We start from the raw sequence: 20,911 nt of genomic DNA on the forward strand, positions 1-20,911 counted from the left end.
GAGTATATGGAAAACAATATCAGGGGAACGAATAACCAGACCCTTCTATTTAATATTAAATATAATAGTGTTCCTTTGAAGTCTAAACATAAACACAGCCTTGACTTTCCCATCTCCTCAATTTGTCTTTAAAGAACACAAACGTACAACGCGGCATCGTACCACAAAAGAAGAAGCGGAATCCGAGTTACAGCACTCGCACCTGTTAAAGACGCTCCCCCCCTCCCCGCGCCCACCACATAACAGAGATTGCCCAGTATCATTGAGGCGGTGGACGACATTCACATAGATAGGTTCCAATACCCGTGCTTCGCCGCCATTGGCTTGTTCTGCAACTGCCACTGAATTTAAAAGTTTAAACAAGCGCGTAGCCCGCTGCTGGTAGATGGTATTCGGTTTGTCTGGGATCTTCCGGTAAGTACCTAGTACTGGGGCGAGGGCTGTTTGAGGACGGTCGCCTCTTGCAAGTGAGGGGTGTCAGCTCTAGCTGTTGATGTACTCACTTTCAGTAGAGTGGATTCAGCAGCTCCCAAGAGCTGGCCATGCTGGGAGAAATACTGCCATCTATGAGCAATGGTTTAATTAATTGTGTTAATTATAAATTTACTGCAATTATTATTAACCAGTCCTTTATTTTCTTCTATGTACCTGCCACATTGCTTTTATTGTCCTTCTCCCTTGCCCTACGTTTGAAAACTGCTAACACAAACAGTAATCCAACAAGTGCCATGGATGGAATTTGCAAATACCATTGATTAATAATCTGTAAATAATATTTTATAGACTGGGGTAGGTAGGAGATGTATAACTAACAATTCTTGACAAAGAAGCTAGTTCAACCTGGAACATTTGTACCTGTAATTGGTAATGTTTATAAGACTTGATTTGCAGTGAATCTGCACCCTCCTACTTCGTTTGCCAGAGCATTTGTGGCAGATAGAGATGGGTGACTGAACGCAACTTTTACGTGTGAATTGATTTATAGAGGAGGTTTTGCATCGCTGCCTCTCTTGCATGTCCTTACTGAATAATTAGATAAGTTTAGAAAGATAGAGGTAAATGCAGAAGGAGTAAGTAACAAGGATTGCTGTACATTTGTCTCCCCTCTGTAGAGGAGATGGAAGTGTAGACTGGATGACTGCTTTACTGAGCACCTACCTCTGTCTATTAAAGTAATCCTGATCTTCCAGCTGCCTGCCACTAACACACCACCATATTCCAATGCCAGCATTTCTGTCTCAAGCCTGCAGCAGTGCTCTAGTGAGCTTCAATACAACCCCTCATTTCTCTAGGTGCCTTAGACTTCAGGACTCAAAATTGAGTTTAACCATTTCAGAATTTTTGTTGTCCATGTTTGTTCTCCCCCATACCCCTAAGGTCCTGTTTTGTATGGGCACAACTAAATGATTTTTCAATCATTTAAACTGTCATTAGCACCCTACCCAGCATTGTTTTATCTCTATCTATGTCTCTGTTTACCATCATCATTAATGCCTTTGTCTATATCTCTTTCTCTCTTTTCTGAAGTATGGTCACTGAATTCAAAACATTAACTTTGTTTTTCTCTCCACAGATGCTGCCAGACTTGCTGGATTTCTCCAGCACTTTGTTTTTGTTTCAGGTTTCCAGCATCTGTAATTCTTTGTTTTTATTTTATAAGGATAACTGTGTGTCTTGCTAAGCTCTACATGTTTGATAATTAAAGCTGCTTGCATTTAATTACTCTGACAACATACTAACTGTGTGCTTTTTTTTGCCATTTAAGAGCACCATGGCTCCAAAAACAGCCATCACATTAGTGGACACTGATAACATGTTGAAGTTTTTTGATGAGAAACTGAATGCTCTTATTGAAGATTTTAAAGCAAATGAAATATGGCTAAAAGAAATCCAGGAGGAAGCCAAGAAGATGTTTATCTGGTGAGAATACTGCTAAAACTTTAAATGATACTATGCTGAGGAGGAGATACATTGGCTGAGATAATCCAAATTTTGTTTAAACAACTTGGTAAAAACATGTTGCATGAAGATCAAAAAATTAAAGGAATGCAATTTCATAGCACCAGTCCACAGGATTTGATGAGGTGTCCCTTTACTACAGGGAGGTCCTTTCTGATTTCGGCTTTTATTTTCATATCCTTTCAATTCTTTACTACAGATGGAAGGCGGTTGGCATACTAATTTTATGGTCTTTTATTCGCTGGTTAGAGACACCAAAATAGAGCAAGTGGTGAGAGAGAATAGCTAGCTCTTCCTCTGTCTGCTGTAAAGAAACTAAGAATCAAAGAATGTGGCTTTTTACAGTCTGCCCCTTGTAAATATTGTATTAACATCCTTTTCTGTTTTTATTTTATTATTACAAACTGAAAAGGGAAGAGAACTGTTTTAAAGCTAAGGACTGGAAGGAATTGCTGAATATTTGAAGTAACTTGCTGACACTCATTGTAAGTAGTGTTTACACTGCAGTTTTGTTGGAGCAGTTGGGGAGGCTGTCAATTGGCTGGCACCAGAGTGTGTGTACAAAGTGAGATTTGGCCAGTCACAAGTTACTGATTTGTGATCCGATGTGAATGACAACCTAAACCAAAGGCTGTCAGTCTGAGTTATCTGATTTGGCAGCAGGGTAGCTGAACAGCATGAGTGTGCATATACTAGAAGAAGCCTTTGGCAAAATTCAGGTGGTGGCTTGCTCGCTCGCACACTCGCTCTCTCCCTTGCTGCTTGTGGTAAGGTGTGGCCTTTAGCTGCATTGTCTTTTAGTTATTGGTTAATGTACAAGGAATTTGGTGAAAAGAGATTTGAAAAACAAAATCCTTGCAAGCAAAATAGTCATCTTAGTGAATGCCATAGACTGGGGCCAATGAGCTGCTTCCCAGTTTTTCTTTCCTCCACCTTTTTAGCACTAGTGTTTTGTCTGTTTAAGTATGTGTGGTGAGGGGCTTGGTAGGAAGAGGATTAGGGTTTTTGACTGGTAGGCTTTATATTAACAGTTCATAGATTCCAACCACAGGAAAACCACTTTTTTTTAAAATTTGTAATAACTAGTTCTTGTTAAGTACAGGAAACTAGCACATGTCCTGTTAACCTAAATCTACCTGACAGATAAATTGGGGGATTGATGAAAACTTATAAATTTTTTGTCATGAATCTGGGAATAGTTAGTCTTCATTTCTAGTGCACACTGACTATCCAGCTGCCCAGTAGATGCTGTCCAACTACCCGGTAGTTGTTGTCAAGCTAATGATTCTTGGTCCACACAGCCAGACCCGTTGACTTCTGACTTTGAACAAGGCAAGAGTGTAAACAACTCGTAATAAGGTCACATAACATTTTGTTAAAAAACAAAACTTGCAGCATCTCCTTCAACTGCCCTTGGTTTAGTAGTATCCTTTTCCCATCTTGGTCCACAATCAAAATACGTGTTGAATTGAAGTTATATATAACTCCAAATGATCTGGCTCAGTGGGTCAATGTTGATGTTTTTTGTTCCACTCCACCACTTCCATCCTTCAATATCTAACTCCTATGTACCAAACCCTCTGTTTATCCAGCCTGTCCTTGAATGCATCAATACTATTTGTCACAATTGCTCTGTGGTTGAGTTTCATATTCTTGTAACTCTGGGTTAATTTGAGTGAGAGTAAAACTGAAATGACGGGGTGCCACAGACCAACAAATCAAAGTGGTATAAAAGAGTAGATTGCTGAAGGGAAGAAAATAAACCTAGGTGTGACTTCGCTGTATAGTGCATAGATTGGTTGTTTAGACTCCAGATGTGGAGTGAGTAGCGGAAGCAGCTGTGAATGTCAATACCAAGGAGTACTTTTTTTTTAAAATAAAAGCTTCAAGTACAAATACAAGTCAGCACAACACAGATTGTTGACTAGACTTATTTGTACATCTCTAAAACCATAAACATTAGAACACAGAAGGAGGCTACTTAGCCTATCATACCAGTGTGACTCTGAGTAAGCATTTCACTTGATGGCATTTTCCCGCTTTCTCCCCATAATCTTTTTATAATTCATTTTTCAAACAGCAGGCAACTTCTTTGACCCACCACTTAATTAGGCTGTTCCTTCCACTGGGCTAATTGATGGGGCTGCAGCCATGATTAATACCCTAGGTCCTGATGAACTTCATCCTATGGCCTTAAAAGATGTGGCTACCCAGAAGGAAAGAAACTTTAAAGCGTGCAAGTGACACATAACTGAACTGACTCCTCTAGTAAACCTCAAAAACCAGCTCCAGCAATGTTCCCTCCAAGGTTCTATGCATGGTCGTCAGCATGCCCATTCAAGCATTGCCCTATAGCTCTGTATAATGAGGAAGTAGATATAATTGATGTAAATTTTCCAAATTTTTGCTAGATTATGCAAAGGTTCCATCAAACTGAAATGTAACAAGAAGGGTCTAGGCCCGAAACGTCAGCCTTTCTGCTCCTATGATGCTGCTTGGCCTGCTGTGTTCATCCAGCCCTGCACCTTGTTGTCTATACCTTGATGTCTTATGGGGAAGGTGTTAGAATTGAGGTCATAGCTGAGTAATTTTTATGTTAGCATGGTTTCATTAAAGAAAAGTGGTGTTTAACCAACTTATTTGAGTTAGAGTCAATACAGTGTGGAGCTGGAGGAACACCGGTCAGGCAGCATCAGAGGAGCAGGAAAAGTGACATTTCAGGTTGAAGGATATAAACCTGAAATGTCAACTTTCCTGCTCCTCTACTGCCTGACTTGCTGTGTTCCTCCAGCTCCACGCTGTATTGACTCTAACTCCAGCATCTGCAGTTCTTGCTATCTCATATTTGAGTTTGAATAATGTGTACTGTGAATAAATAGGATTTTCAGAGAATGTCCGAAAAGATATTGCATTAAAGGTTATTGCGTAAAGTAGGAGTTCATAGTATAGTGGGTAACATTAGCGTGGATTGGCTTGCAGAGAAGAGTCTCCATAAATTGATCTCTTTCCGATCAGAAGGATTCGATGAAAGGGGTCTACTGTGGAATTTTTTTATAATTTATGAATATGACTTGGATGAGGGGTGCAAAAGTATGGTAAACTTGCAATGACATTTTCCTAACTTTGTACTGTATGATGCCAGGTGGCATCTAATGTGGGGGAAAATCTAAAGTTCTTCCTTTTTGTCAGAAGAGTGGAAAAATAGTGTAAATTGGAGAACAACTGAAGAGTTTCAAAGTGCGGAGAGATGTAGGTTTTTGAGCATGAGTCAAAGTCAGTAAGCAAGTCAACTTTGTGCATGGGATGCTGTCCTGTGAGAGGAATTGAGTGTAAAACTAATATGATTATTCTTCAGGGCATTGCTGAGAACACAGTTCAAATACTTTGTGCAGTTTTGATCTCCTTGGAAGGATGTAAATGGAGGTGGCTCAGAGGAGGTTTGAGCTTGGTGGGTTTACTTCAGTAAAGAATGAACAGGCTGTTTACTCCCACTGGAGTTCAAGAGCGAGGGATGACTTGATGTATACAAGATCCTGAATGGTCTTGACACTGCACTTGGAAAAGATGTTCCTCTTGTGGAAAATCTGGAACTTGAGGACACTATGTATAAAAATAGTTAGGAGTTGTTCTTTTAGGTTTGAGATAAAAATTCTTTTTGAGGGTTGTGGGACTTTGGAAGGCAGTGGAGTTATCGCCACTGAGTTGGAGGTGAAGGTAGATTTTTTGGCAAGGTAATCAAAGTTTATTGAGGGTGGATGGGAAATATAGAATTCCAATCACAGACCATCCATGATTTTATTGAATGGTAGAGCAGGCTCAAGGGATTGAATGGTCTACTTCTGTCCCTGATCCATGTTTGTACACTAGCCATTTGCTGCATGAAAAGGTTTTCTTTTTGCCTATCACCTATTAATTTAGTCTGTACCTCCTTGTTCTTGATCCTTTCACAAATGGTGACAAGGTTTTTTCCCTATTTACTCTGTAGACCTCATGATTTTGAACATCTCTATTCAATCTCCCCTTGGGCCCTCCAAGGAAAACAATCCTAACTTCTCCAATCTATCTCCATGCAGAGTTCCTCATCCCTAGAACCATTCACATGAATAAATTTTAGTTTAGTTTTGTTAAACATTTATTCTAGTAACTAGAGGCATGGCAGAAGTCCTAAATGCCATGGTGTGCATGATGCCTCAAGGTTTCTGCTGTCCTGTTAGAAGAATCTGGATGCCCTGGTATATGAATCTCAAGTCAGCATGCCGTTACAGCAAATTATTAGGAAGGCACATGGAGATTTATTGCAGGGGTTGGAATATAAATGGTGGGGAAATCTTAATACAACACATGAGGAGGGATTGTCTAATAAACAAAGGTTAAACAAGTTGGGATTCGTTTGAAATTTAGAATGAGAGGTGATCTCATTGAAGCACATAGGATTCTTTTATAGTTCAGCAGGTCTGGTAGCATCTGTGAAGGAAAAAAAAGAGTTAACGTTTCGGGTCCAGCGACTCTTCCTCAGAACTGAGGAAGCTCTGAGGGAGGATCACTGGACCCGAAACCTTAATTCTGTTTTTTCCTTCACAGATGCTACCAGACCTGCTGAGCTTTTCCAGCAAACTTGTTTTTGTTCCTGATTTACTGTGTCCGCAGTTCTTTCGGATTTTATTTAGGATTCTTAGAGGCTTGATAAGGTAAATGCTGAGAGATAAATTCCCCTTGTGAGAGACCCTAGGACTAGAAGGCATAGTGTCAGAAATAAGGGGCAGGATGTACAATTTAGAACTGATCTGAGGAGGAATTTCTTGATGGTTGCGTCTTTTGAACTCCTTGCACAGACAGGTGTGGATGGAGTGTCCTTGTTTATATTTAAGTCTGAGACATATCCTTGGATCAGTGGGCTAATCAAAAGTCATGGGAAAAGGTAAGGAAGCAAATAAGAGTAATGTCAGATCAATCATGATCCTGTGGAGTGGGATCAAGGGGCCAAATTGCCTACTCCTGTTCCTATTTCTGATCCTGCGGCAACTACAATGGAGTTGATGAGATCCCACCAACATTGCTGTGTACATCTCAGTATTTAAAAACACTACATTTGGAGGCAGCTCACAGTAGGTTCACTAGGTGATTTTTCTGGCATGAGGATCGAGAGGTGAAATTAGTGTAGGTTAAGCTATATTCACTGGAGTTGTGATACTGTGATATTAGTTTGGAACTTTATAAAGATGTTGGTTAGACCTTGACTAGAGTATTGAGTGTAGCTGTGGAATCCACGCTATAGGAGAGAAGTGATTTCTTGGAAAGGGTTCAGAGATTTACCAGTATGTTGCCCAGGCTGGAGAGTTTTTGAAGAGTGATTTGGATGGACTGGGGTTCTTTTCCTTGAAATAGAAGACTGAATGAGCCTAGGATTTGACATGCATAAAATTAAAGGGTGTAGGCAAGAAGAAATGTTTTCCTTGCTGAAGGAATCAATGACCAGGTGGCATAGAATTAAGGACAATGGGAGAAGTTTTAGAGGGGATGAGAATTTTTGTCCCCCACCTGGAGTGTAGTGAGAATCTGGAGCTCGCTACCTGTAAGAGTAGTAGAGGCAGAAACCTTCAACATTTTAAGTCGTCCACTTCTTCAATGATTTAAAATAGTCACCACTCAGTTCTTAGAATCAAAATTCCCAGTGTGGAAGCAGACCATTTGGCCCATCGAGTCCACATCAACCCTCTGAAGAGCATCCCAATCCCCGCCCTATCCCTGTAACCCTGACTTTTCTATGGCTAATCCACCTAACCTGCACATCCTTGGACTGTGGGAGGAAACCAGAGCACCTGGATGAAACCCACGCAGATATGGGGAGAATGTTTGTTTGTGTGGAGTTTGCACAGTCACCCAAGGGTGGAATTGCACCTGAATCCCTGGTGCTGTGAGGCAGCAGTGCTAACCACTGAGCCACCATGCCACCCTAGGTTTTGATTATGTATCTTACTACAAAAAAAATGTAATGCAGAATGCCCAAAATGCTACTGAATCGAATAGAAAGGTCATGAGAATGCGACTCAAATCATTAAGCCTTCCTTCATGCACCCACCGTCCCCTGTAACGAGAAGGCAGAAATCAGATAGGCTCTGCAAAGTAACATTTACCAATTATACACCTTGATTTTAAACCTATGTAGGCAGCTATATTATTTTATTCAGCCATGCTTAAGCAGTGACACCCACTGAAGACTCAATGCATCAAGACATAGGAGAGTCGAGTGACAATCTGAGGAAATACAGGACCAACACTATCAAAATCTCTCCAATTTTCTTGCATGTAGTTGTGGATTTTCCAATGTGAAGCTACAGCTCTCAGTTACCATGCATTTATTTAGATCTACACTTGTGATGCCAAGACATATAAGGTTACAGGCTAAGTGCTGGAAAATGGGATAAGAATAATTAGGTGGTTATTTTTGACTGGTACAGACTCCATGGGTGAAAAGGCCTTTGTCTGTGCTGTCTCTGTCCCCAGTTACAAGAGAACCTTGGCAGGGAACGGGTCACCAACAAGTGTTTGGGAGGGAGTTGTGAATGTCTTGTAGCAATATCCCGTTCCTAATGTAAAAGCTGGGTACAGATGTCTTGAATGAGCCTTCCTGCATGCTGCTCAGTTTGTTGTGTGGGAAGGTGATTCCAGCATGGAGAATCTCCAATCTGTCAGTGGTATAAAGCACTCATGTAGCCACATCAGAACCTCTGCTAACCTCTGGGTGGGAAGACCACATTCTGTGCCTCCTGTTCTAAGCTTTGGTTTGCATTGTTTTCTTCTTCTTCTCCTCCATGGATATGATCACTTAAGATACACCAAGCATTTAGCCTCCATTTCTTTATCGCCAACAGTCAGCATTTAGCTATAATTCATGGGCATGAATTCTGGTTTTATTTCAACACCGCTAAGTACATCTGCTGTTACTTTTGGCAATATAAAAGCGATTTTGTGCTATTCGACCACCTGTGGTGAACAAAAACACAATCTAATTCCATTATTGTCAGATTTTAAGTTAGAAAGCAATCCTGATCAGCTTTACCAAATAACTCTAGAACCTGCACGATGATTCCAAATCCCCTCTCCACCTGCTTGCTCAAGTTGAGGCGAATGTTGTGTAACCTCTACCCTGTTTAACACAAGTGAAAACTCCAGTCTCAGATATAGTTCATCAGATTGCTTGGTCTTAATGTCTGATCTCACCACCTCGGTCAATCTCAGCATTATCTTGGGCCTATTGTGTTCTGCTCACTTTCATTTTTTCAAAGAAAAGTGACCAAAACACCCACACCATCTCCCAAGGCCCACCCTTTCCTCACTTTCTGGCTATAATGTCCTGACTGCCTGACGCAGTCTCAATTGTCCAATCTTCATTTCCTTTTGCTCTGCCATTGTCTAATCTAAAAATGTTCATAGATACTAAAAAAGTACTAATGAATTGTGAAAGTAGATGAAAGTCCAAAACATAGATTAAATGAACAAGTGGAGAAAAGGCTGGCATATTTGATGTGAGGTAGTAAGAGGAACAATGGGAGTTGCAGTCTAACTGGCAGGGGAAGAGAAAAAGTGATGGGAATTTGTGGGTCTTGGGTATAGAGGTTATTTAATAAAGCAATATTAAAGTCTACATTGATTTGTATTTATTCCAAAGTACTATAGTAGATAAGAGTTTTTAATGGATAAACTACTTTGATTTGAATCAATGATTTTGGCCAGTGTAATGGCTAGATTGAATTAGAGTCAGGATATGACTAAACTTTTTTTTATTAAAATTTTGAGAAATGATGTGGTTGAAATCTTTTAAATTGAAATGTAGACTTCAAATATGGGGATGTAATAAAATTCAAACCATGTGGCATAAATGTCAAGAGACTTCTTTTCACATGGAATGTGAAAAGGTTAGAATGTCTTAGATTACTTCAACAACTTTGCATCTTTCAAAGAATCCCATTTAAACAGGGTTGCTATTTCAAATTACCAAGACCAAGCAAAATAGCAGAGTTAGATTCTGTGGATGTATGAGATTCCATCGTACTATTTCAAAGGCATATTCACTAGTATTTATAATGCAGCTGACATCTACATAAATCATACAGTAATTACCACATTTCTGTTTTAGGTTTTTGCTGTGTGCAGATCGGTTCACGTTTTCTACAGCAGTTGCTATACTGAAATGGTACTTGATTGTTTGCTTGTGAAGTGATTTAAAATGTCCTGAAGTTGAAAGGGATTATACAAAATGCAAGTCTTTTTAATGAATTAAAAAGTTCGTATTTGATTCCTGAACTGTTAGAGGGTGGCGAAGCTACAGTTGACAAATTTTTGCAACTTGGCTTGGGAAGGAAAGAAATAGACTTTGGAAAAGAAAATAGGTTACGATTCCTGTTTGCAGTAGCTTAACCTGTTCTAGAAATTGATTTGAGAGAATAATATTAAATATAATTAGTGTGTCCTCCTATAGCTATTTCTACAAGCCAAATAAGCTATCCCCACTTTTTACAAAAATCAAGTGCTGTTTGATATTAGAAATCTGAAATAAGTACACAAAATGCTAGATGTGTTTAGCAGATCTAGCAGCATCTGAATCTGAGGGGGAGGAGAGTCAAAACTTCTCTTGCCTCTGCACAGATGCTGTCAGACTCGCTGAGCATTACTAGCATTTTATGCTTTTATACCACCACATGCTGTCTAAGACGCACTCTAGAAGAGATCATGTCAAGTAAGATATCAGCAGGAATGAAACTGTACCCCTACAACAGTTGTTGCTTTGGATGAAGGAGTTCATAATGGGGGGGGAAAAAGGGTACGCAGAGTAGTGATTTTGAACCAAGTTTTTTTTTTATACTTGCATGAACCAAGAAATTCACTTTACTTGGTACAAAGTAAAAACTATCTGAAGTGATTTAACTTCACCACTTCCATTATTTAGATGTCCAATTTCAAACAAGACTTAGTTTTCATTTCTTCAATCAATTAAAACTTCCGTTGTTAAGCGGTCTATTTCAAACACAAATGGTTGTTTATTCACTTTTCTAATATTTGAGGCAGTAAACTGCAGTGAATTTGATCAGTTTATTCATGTTAAGTTTCTCACTTCTGACTAACACTCAACTGACTCAAACATTCACTTCTCACTTGAGATGTAATTTGTTTTGCTTTCTGTACCAATTCTTCCTCTGCAACCTTGATGTTTTCTCAAACTTGTAATTGAGAAAAGATCGGTTGCCAGATAGCATGAGAGCATTGTTAGATCTGTGCTTTTGAAGCAAGTTTATGGTGAACACTTGGATATTCCTTCTTGTGCTCGTAGCTATTCTCCAGCCTCTGGCATTGTGATGGTCAAGGCATTTCCCCCTAACCTGTCCAGCAATGTTTATTTCAAGAAAAATTGGTTCGGTACTAATGTTCTTACACTAAGTCACAAGACCAATGATCCCTTCAACCTGTTCACTAATTTGATAAAGGGGCATTGTAGAGAAGAATTAATGTATCTTATCAATTCCAAAAGAAATATTAATTTATGTTTTTCAGTGACTTTAATGCAGAGCCAGAATTGATGCCAAAAACACCTTCAGAAAGAAAACGGCTTAGGAGGCGTTCATCTGTAATCTGGGATTCAAATAAGAGGTAAGGGTATTGATGCTATTTAGTGAACACTTGCATTAGCATCAAACCCACCTAAATTGTTTTCATTGTGATTTAAAAGCCATAATCCCCTATAGATATGAATTGCGATCTTTTTTTTTAAACTATAAGGTTTTCTTTTCTCGACTAATGTTACACTGAAAGGTCATCTAGGAAACATTAGTGGTTTGGTATGACTAATTTTGCCAACCCAAAATGACAGCATGAAAGTGTGAACTTTATAGAATAAACTTATCCAACTGTGGAGCAACTCAGATCTGAATGAATTGTTCTGATTTTCTTGGGCAGGATAAATGGTGTGTCCTGTTTAACCAGGATGGTTGGAGATGTGCAAAACCTTCCTCTTTGCTTTCCCAACAGGATAAAAATGCACAAAACCCGATCCTGCAATTAATTTTTTAAACAATGGTGATGAGGGTGAAAGGTAAAGGATGAGGTTCGTTATGCTCTGTAGTTTCCTTTTTAAGCTATTTGAGACTTGGAAGAATTATGAGCTAATATAGTTCAGCTAATTGCTTCTCTTTGCAAAAACTAATGGAAAATCATTTCCACTTGTTGACTTGCTTGGTAAAAGCAATGTGTAACTTAATCATGCAGTTTGAAGGTATGAATTAATTACTGGTCTCTGGTTGGTTAGCTGGTATTACATATGTTGTTAGCGAGTTTAAATGCCTCAGAATGCATTGGGAGAGCATTAAATATCTCCATTAGATAATCCTCAAAATAGTGAAGTGCTTCTTGGGAGACAAACTCTCTGCTTTCATCATTGTGTTTCTGTTTCTTAATCTTGTTCCCACAAAACACTTAGATTCAACGTCTTTGGTTGTTGTAGTCTCATGAAGGCAACTACAAGCTTCTATGCTGCTAGTGCAGTGCTTCTTGAAGCCTTGTTTACAGGAGTCTTCTAGATGTTCGGTGGGCTCTTCCATAATGCAAATACATATATAACACCATGGTTGAAGCAATTGAAATTCAAGTGCGTGGGCCAGAATCCTCAAATCCATCATGTACCTATGTGTCTCAAAAGGTCAACTCTTGCCTGCATGGCAGGGGCTCTCAAGTGTGAGATAGCGAATGTGTTCTTTAAGCAACATTTATGTTGCTGTTAATTTTGTCTAGATATAAACGAGAAATGTTTCTCTGTGATTTTATAGCAATATAATGTTTGTATTAATGTTTATAAAATACATATTTGTTGCTAGCATGAATTGATTTCTTAAAAATGAATGCAATTAAATTTTTTTTTAAGGGGAAAAAGTGATTTTATTCTCCATTTGTGATTCTCAAATCCAACTGCAAATTTACTTAAGCATATTTCAGTGTTTTTTGTTTTTAAAATTTCCAGGTTTTCTAGAAGCCGAAAAAGTTTAAGGCGTTCTTCAGTTCGGTGGCCAAAACTCATAAACGGGATCTTCATGGAAGATAATGGTGACTGTATTAGCAGAACTGAGCAGGCCTGTCCCGTTCGTCTAACACGATCAGCATCACGTGCAGCAGCAACATTGGCAAGTCTAGAAAATGACAAACACAATCTTGTCCTAGTTAATGGTAGAGTTCCACTGGTTGAATTGTCGCTGAATGGCAGCAAGACTGCAGAATTCCAGAAGAGTCATATAGCCAATTTAGCTCAATCTCTTCTGAGTTCTGAAGATGTGAACTTGCTTCAAAAAGCGGTTGAAACAAAAAAACCTCTGAGTGAAACTATTTTGGAAACTGCAGTGAACCTCAGCAGTCCAAATCACGAAGCAATGAGGCTGAAAATAAATGTTGTTGCCACTAAAGAAAATGCGGTTACTGGAGAGATCCGTTCAACTAACTGGGAGTTAGGCAATACGCCACTGGCAAATGGGGGTTCCGTCTCTGGGAAAGACGAAAGTAAGCTTGTTCACAACCATAATCGCAGATGGGTACGGAAAAGCATGAGCAGTCGCCGATCCAGCTGCTTCAGATTGATGGATAAATATTCATTGAATGTTCAACGGGCTACCATGGTGCAGGAATCCAGAAAATCTTTGCGTAAATCAATTGCCTGGAGAAAAAATACGCCGGAGTCCTCTGCTTCCAGTTGTAAGTTTATTTTTAAGTAAGGAAAATTCACAGCTATGTTGTATTCTGATTTGTTCTCCTTGTACTTTCCTTTTCGACCACCTTTTTTGACCAAAACCAGTACTAAAAGAATCCATTCAATCGTTGAAGGATTATGCTGCAGGAGGAGCCCTACTGACTCTCCAGTTGAGCTCTGTGACTTTGCACGATGCTCCTGCCTTTTCCCATAACCTTGCACATTTGTTTTTATTTAAACAATCTAATGCCTTGATAGAACCTGCCTCCGCCACACTTCCAGGCAATGCATCCCAGACCTGAACTATGTGTTTCAGGAAAATTGTTTTTTCTCGCAGCACACTTGCTTCTTTTGCAATTTACTTGAAATATGTGCTTTCTCATTCTTTAGTGCTCTTTTAACAAGGTAACAGTTTCTTCCAATCTTTTTTTTTTTTTTGTTCAGGATTCTCTGATTTAGAAAACTTTGATCAGATCTACTCCTATCTCCACAGAGAATAGTCCAGCTTCTCCAACTTGTCCGTTATAACTGAAGTTTCTCATCTCTACAATCATTCTTGTAAACTTTTTCTGCACTCTCTCTCTGCAAAGTGTTCACATTATTTCTGTGGCACCCATAACTATACATAATGCTCCAGGCGATATCTAATCTGTGTCCTGTATAAGTTTTTTTTTAGCATCACCTTGCTGTATTACTGGAAGGGTTCCAAAGAAAGACTATAGTTTGATTACCTTGGATTCTTTTTGGCTTTTTGCCAAACTTCAGTCAAATTGAATCTAAGTAATCTCTTCCGTTACATAAAATTAATTTTAAATTAAAGAATTTTAATTAGAAATGAAAGACAATTAATGAAACTATGAAATGCAGGATTAATCAAAAAGGTTTTAAATTCCTGGAATGAAACATTTGTTGGGTTTCAAGGATGAATTAGATGAGCTCTTGCCAACAAATGGAATTTAGAATTATTAGGACCATGACCAGGAAATATTGTGGCCAGGTTAGTTAATTGGGCTGAAGGTAATTTCCTCTTTAAAACAAACAGTATTGTCTCTTGATCAGTTTAATTCTATTTTTAACTTTCAGGTCAAAGAGCATTTGTTTAGCTTTTACTGTTATCTATTCATTACCTCATTACACTGACTGGTAGGTAGTTCTTGGGCAGTGTGATTAGCCTTTTATTTCCTTGTTTTGGAATTTGGATAAAAATGTGTTCTTATTATTGGAGATTTCTGCTTTCTCTTCTTGTAAATACAGATTTTGTGGATTCATTCTCTTGGCAACGTTGCTGTAATTTGGAAGCCAAATGTGCAGAGGGCCAGCAAAATATATTTTAAAATGGTGATTAATACACTGAACTAATTGAGCAAGGCTAGAAAAATTATAGATGATATGGGGGTTCATTTGAGAGTGAGAAAATAAATCCAGATTGTAAAAGTTGCTGTCTGCTCTTTGCATCCATGTTTTAGTGGTGACTTTAAGCTGCGATCCTGATTTTTCTTTTTTTGTTTTTTTTCCCCCAATTCCGCAACTCCATGCCCAAAGCATTTTTAAATTTTAACATGCTGTAATTTGAATCTAGGACTGTTTGTCACTCTCTTGGTGAGGGTGATTTGTACATGAAATATTCTTCCAAATGTTGGTGCATTGTTGGATTGCTAATTCTACAGACTATATTTATTTTTATTGACTTCCTGAATCTTGACCTAATATTTGATTGAGCTGTTTGACACTGCAAATTTTGTTATATACCAATGTTCTTTTCACTGTTTGATTAATTTCCATATCTTTTGTCCTTAGATCGTAATGTCATTCAGAAACTGAAGAAAAATGCAGAGGAAGAATGGTGAGATTTGTATTTTGAGTAGCTGGCTTGTTGCTGAATGAAGTATAATCCTTTTCTTAAAACTGTCATCCCTGGAAGATATCTTGCTGTATAACTCTTCCCAAGAAACTAGCCTTCGCTATAGAAAGCACAGCAGTAATATTAACCTTGTCCTGGAGGTAATTGCTTTGACTGGGTCCGTTTCACAAATGTAAGTTGCCTGCTGCTTCTTTCCCAAGTGAGTTTATAGTGTGTGCTATGGCTGGTGGAACACGGTCACTAAATGATCCTGTTACTGTTTGGAATTTGCTAATATAGATTTGTAGCATAGCTCCCGCACAAGGAACTCTGCGGCTTTGCTTACCAAATCCTTTCTAAACCAGGTTCACGGTCCTATTTTAGTGACCCTACTTCTCTAGTTGATGTCCAACCTATTTGCATTACTTACCTTTTTAGATGTATACTAGAGAATCTCAGAATTCAATTTGTAATGTTCATAAAAACCAAAACGACTGCGGATGCAGTAAATCAAACAAAAACAGAACCTGCTGGAAAAGCTCGGCAGGTCTGGCAGCATCTGTGAAGAGAAATCCAGAGAGTCAACATTTTGCGTCCGGTTACCCTTCCTCAGAAGTGTTTGTGATGTTCATAATTAGTTTGAAACGTTCTAAGTCATTGTAGACAAGATGCATCTGTTCTTGGTGACTGCCAGTGAGTCTTATTTCTAGGTGTTGTGTGATGTCAAAGTGCTTTGAAAATTTTTAGGAATTGTCTATAAAAGCTACAGCCTTTAAACTGCATACTTCAGCTTTGCAAAAGTTGCTACCACATCTGAAAAGTTGTGACCTTTAAATTTGTTGTAACCAAAGGTAGTATAAGCAAGCTGTTCAAATGTGAGAAACACATTTAGTACAAGAATAAAAACCGAAAAAGAACTGTGGATGCTGTAAATCAGGAACAAAAAGTTGCTGGAAAAGCTCAGCAGGTCTGGCAGCATCTGTGAAGAATAAAAGAGCGAGAGTTAATATTTCGGGTCTAGTGACCCTTCCTTGGTTCTGAGGAAGGGTCACTGGACCTGAAACGTTAACTCTCTCTCTTTCATTCTTCACAGATGCTGCCAGAGCTGCTGAGCTTTTCAGCAACTTTGTTTTTGTTTAGTACAAGACTGATGGCAATCAAGTTTAAGTCTGTCTTTTTTCCTGAGCAATATTTAAAAATGTTCTGCTAGACCATTTCATCTTGCAATCGTTCTGAGTGCAAGAATACCAGTTCAAGGAGAAAGCAATGTATATGCTATGTGGGAGAGGAGTGTGCCGATTTGGCTGGCAAGTGGATTTTTGATAGAAGTCTTGCCCTGGTGAATGCGATAATTAATTATTGACAGCTCACTGCCAGGCTTTGGTTAAATTTTAAATCGGCAGGTTGATTCTGGTCAGGGCCTTAAGAATTGAACTTGTGAACAGGATGCATTTTGTCTACAATGAATTAGAACTTTTCAAACCAATTATGAACACCACATATTGAATTCTGTGATTCTCTTGTACAGTGACAAAAAGGTAAATAGTACAAACAAGTTGGATTTATTTTGGAGAAATAGGGGTCACTAAAGTATGACTGAGAACCTGGCTGCCATCACTTTTATGGAGTTGAAATGGGCACAGCGCATGTACACGTTCTCTTGTCTGCAAACAGGGCCTTGTGTATTACTATGTAGCTTCTAGTACAGCTATGTGCCACACTGCATGACTGACCATCCTAAAGTGTCAGCATAATTTTGTGCACACTATGGATTACTCAATTGCAGAATCAATGTTGGACACTCTCTTGCATGTTTTCTAAGCATTGTCTGGTTGGGAATGATCAACACCTTGTTCGTTGCGAACAGTTGAAATGATATGCTGTTTGATATGATCTGCCAGTGTTACGGATGTATGGTCTACATACATTTTAAGTGTATTCTGTGATCTAGATATTTTCTAGTGGACCTGTTCGTAGATGCTTTGTCACTCCTCTGGAACAGATGGGACTTGAACCTGGGCCTCCTGGCTCTGGACTAAAAGTAGTTAAATTCCACCATAGCAGCTGAGGCAATCTGCAACATTTTTAAGAGTAGATGTTTCTAAAGGCCTGCATTTATTTTTTTTTTTCCTTTTTTCTTTTTAGAAGTTAGTTCACCTGTTTCCTAATGTTGATGAATTCTATATATACTTTTCAAAAAAAAAAAATTCCAGGTGCTGCTCAATATCTTTGCCCAGAAACTGATAAGTTCTTCATGTAATCTCTCTAAGGGACCGACATCAACAGAACTTGGTCCACAGGGAATGATACAAGGAAGAAATGGGGAAGAGCCAAGTTTTAGCATCTCCATGCTTTATGGCATTCTATTTTTTTGGCCAGCTTGCACGTTGCCTCGAAGAGCTCCTATTTTTTTTTCTCCTACAAGCTGAGAGTAACTTACTCCTTCTGTCATTGTATTCCTCTCTTTCTGTCTCCACTTTCTTTTTGTCTAAATATATGCCCTCCCCCTCCAATTCCTCTGCTGTAGTTCTTTTTGCCTCTGGCCGACCTTTGTGCCTTATCATGGTGGCACCTGTATTTCAGACTACCTTCCCATTCGTGGTGCTCCCAGGTAATGTGGACCAGTATATGTTCATGTCTAAGAAATGTACAGTTGATCACTTTGCAGTTGATGCAACTTCCTAAGTCCTTTTCAAATACTATACAGACAAATGAAATAGAAACTAAAGCAGGCCATTTGTCCTTCAAACCTGCTCGGCCATTCAAGAAAAGAATACTGATCTGTTTGCTTTTGAATTCTACTTTTGCATCTACCCCAATAACCTTTGTTTTTAAAAAAAACTTTAGATTCCTAATGAAACACTTTATCCACTCATGTCTTAAAAAGATTTAACAATCCCAACTGAAGTCCCACAACCCTTACGGGGGGGGAAAAAAAAAGTTCCCCTCCCCCCTCTCCTGAAAGGGCAACCACTAATTTTAATACAGTGCCCCCTAGGTCTGCACTGATCCTTAAGAGGAACCATCATTTCCACATCCACTTTGTCCAGATTTGTTCAGGAACTTGTGTACTTCAATCAAGTCACCTCTCATGCTTAAATCTCTAGTGGAAACGAGCTCATTATTTAGGAGTCAACTCACTCATTTCAGATATTCATCCAATACATTTACATCAGTCTTTAAATAAAGATACTAAAGTTCCATACTCTGTTCAAGATAGGGTTCTGACAATGTCCTGTATAACTGAAGCATAATCATTTTAAGCAACTGAAGCACTTTATGTTCAGGTCCCCTCAAAAGACACCATCCCATTAGCTTTCTTGATTGCATGCTGTACCTGCAAAATTTGTGTGACTCCTGCACCAGAATACCCAAATCCATCTGCACTTAGGAATTCAGCGTCATTCTCCATCTTAAAGAATACTCTACTTTTTCTTCCTGCTGAAGGGATCAACTTCACATTTTCTCACATTGTACTTCTCCCAATTCTTTTGCCCACCCAACCAATAATTTATATCCATTTGCAACCTCCTCGGTCTTCACAGCATAACTTTTGTTCCTATCTTTGTGTCATCTGTGACTGTAGCTGCCATGCCTTTGCTCCCCTCATTTAAGTCATTGAGGTAAATTGATCTTTTATAAAAAATGTTGGAACCACAGCACAGATGCTATGGTACCCTACTCCTCCCCATACTCCTCACTATCCCATACAACATGAGTTTTTGTTTGTCACACTAATCTTTGTGGCACTGTATCAAATGCCTCTTTGAAATCTAAATATAACATACCTCCTGGCTTCCCTTTATTCACAATGCGTTTTATTCTTAAAGCCAACTGCAGATTCCACAGACATGGTAAGAAATTACAACTTTTTTATTCCTGTATTGTTTCCAGGTTAACAAATGTAACAAAAACATTGCTTTTGGAGGTGCACAAGAAGCAATGGTAATTAACATAAGTTCTGTAGCTGGGCCACATTATGCGTTTTGCTGCAAGGATACTGTGTGGTTTAAGGAGACGGTCTAGCACCATTATCTTGGGACAACTGATGATGGAACTATCATGTGCGATCCACATCCTGCAGAATCAGAAATACAGCTGCAAAAGGAGGCAGTAAAATAGGCAATACAAGGATGCTAGGTGAGGTGATAGTGATTAAGAGGAGAATTAATTACCTCTAAAGGTGAGCAGGGGTAATATTTTTGCCCTGATTTGTAACTTTTGTAAACCGTATATCTCCACTAATAGGTGAATTTCAACAATTTGGTACAGTATATGACCAAATAATGAACACTTATTTTTGGCAAAGGCGTCTGGATTCGGATCCTGGAAATATAATTGCATCTATTGAGTTTGGTTGGATGAATTGACCTTTTCTAGGCTGCTGAGTATTGTTTTAGCTGCTTTGGTAGAAGTTACATTGAAACATAGAAGATGGGAGCAGGATGTAGGCCATTCAAGCCCTTGTGCCTGTGCTGCTAATCTTTTAATAGTATGGATGATCATGGAGCGCTCTTCTCCCTCCTCCTCCCACTTCCCCCTTACCACACATTCTTTGATTCCTCTAGCTGCAACAGCTATATCTACCACCTTCTTGAAAATGCATAATATCTTGGCTTCCTCACTTTCTGTGGTAATGAATTAAATTCCACAGGGTCATCACTCTAGATGAAGAAAGTTCTCCTCATCTCAGTCCCTAAAAGGGTTACCTCTTATCCTTTTAAAACGATGACCACTGGTTCTGGGCTCTCCCACCACTGAACATGCTTCCTCATCTAACCTGTCCAATCCCTTTAAAATTTATAGGATTCTGAGATTCTCCTTCTTCTAAACACCAGTGAATATAATCCTGACCGACTCAATCTCTCCTCATACGTCAGTCCTGCCATCCCAGGAATCAAGTAGCTATAGCTAAAATCTGAGCAACGTTTTCATTGAAGATTGTTGGATGTGCTTTGGTCTGAAGCCTCCTTGGCTGAGTTGTGCACCCTTTCTTTTAGCTTTAGTGTTAGAGGATCAACCAGAAAGGCTAAGCCGCAAGGCAGAGCAATGTTATTGTAATAAAGTTGTGCTCTACAGACCGCCCTCCTCACTTTTATTGGAAATGTGTTGCACCCTCCAAACCTTTTTTGTCTTTTGCTTTGTCACACTTGTACAGTGCTGAAAGTAAGTTGTAACTATTAACCAAATCAGTTTCAAATGTTGTAATGTTTTTGGGATAGGTTGTGTTCAAAATAGAAGTAAGAGATTTAGCCTTTGAGTCTCCAAAAGAAGCTGAAAAGGAATGGTGCAAAATAAGTCACCCCCGTATGTATTACCATTGTTTTAATAAGTCTCTTTTGTATTATAAATGGGGCTTCGCACTTGAATGCGAGTATCATCAAAGC

General features: G+C 39.0%; 1 protein-coding gene across 1 annotated transcript; it reads left to right on the forward strand.

Annotated features, from left to right (window-relative positions):
* Positions 1-390: 390 nt before the first annotated feature.
* Positions 391-15,531, forward strand: LOC109928215 (inner centromere protein A-like). The gene is made up of 5 exons (XM_020528226.2): positions 391-414; positions 1,766-1,920; positions 11,509-11,604; positions 12,968-13,689; positions 15,482-15,531. The coding sequence occupies exons 2-5, from the start codon at positions 1,772-1,774 to the stop codon at positions 15,529-15,531; spliced, it is 1,017 nt and encodes a 338-aa protein (XP_020383815.2). The 5' UTR covers positions 391-414; positions 1,766-1,771.
* Positions 15,532-20,911: the final 5,380 nt, after the last annotated feature.

This window comes from Rhincodon typus, chromosome 17, assembly GCF_021869965.1.
Source record: "Rhincodon typus isolate 14 chromosome 17, sRhiTyp1.1, whole genome shotgun sequence".
Lineage (NCBI taxonomy): Eukaryota > Metazoa > Chordata > Chondrichthyes > Orectolobiformes > Rhincodontidae > Rhincodon > Rhincodon typus.

What these genes read in the sequence shown, in the direction of transcription:
- LOC109928215 (XM_020528226.2), top strand. Translation starts at nt 1,772, where the DNA reads ATGGCTCCAAAAACAGCCATCACATTAGTGGACACTGATAACATGTTG. An exon ending in ATCTGGGATTCAAATAAGAG is followed by an intron (nt 11,605 to 12,967) that starts GTAAGGGTATTG and finishes TAAAATTTCCAG; the next exon opens with GTTTTCTAGAAGCCGAAAAA. An exon ending in GGAGTCCTCTGCTTCCAGTT is followed by an intron (nt 13,690 to 15,481) that starts GTAAGTTTATTT and finishes TTTTGTCCTTAG; the next exon opens with ATCGTAATGTCATTCAGAAA.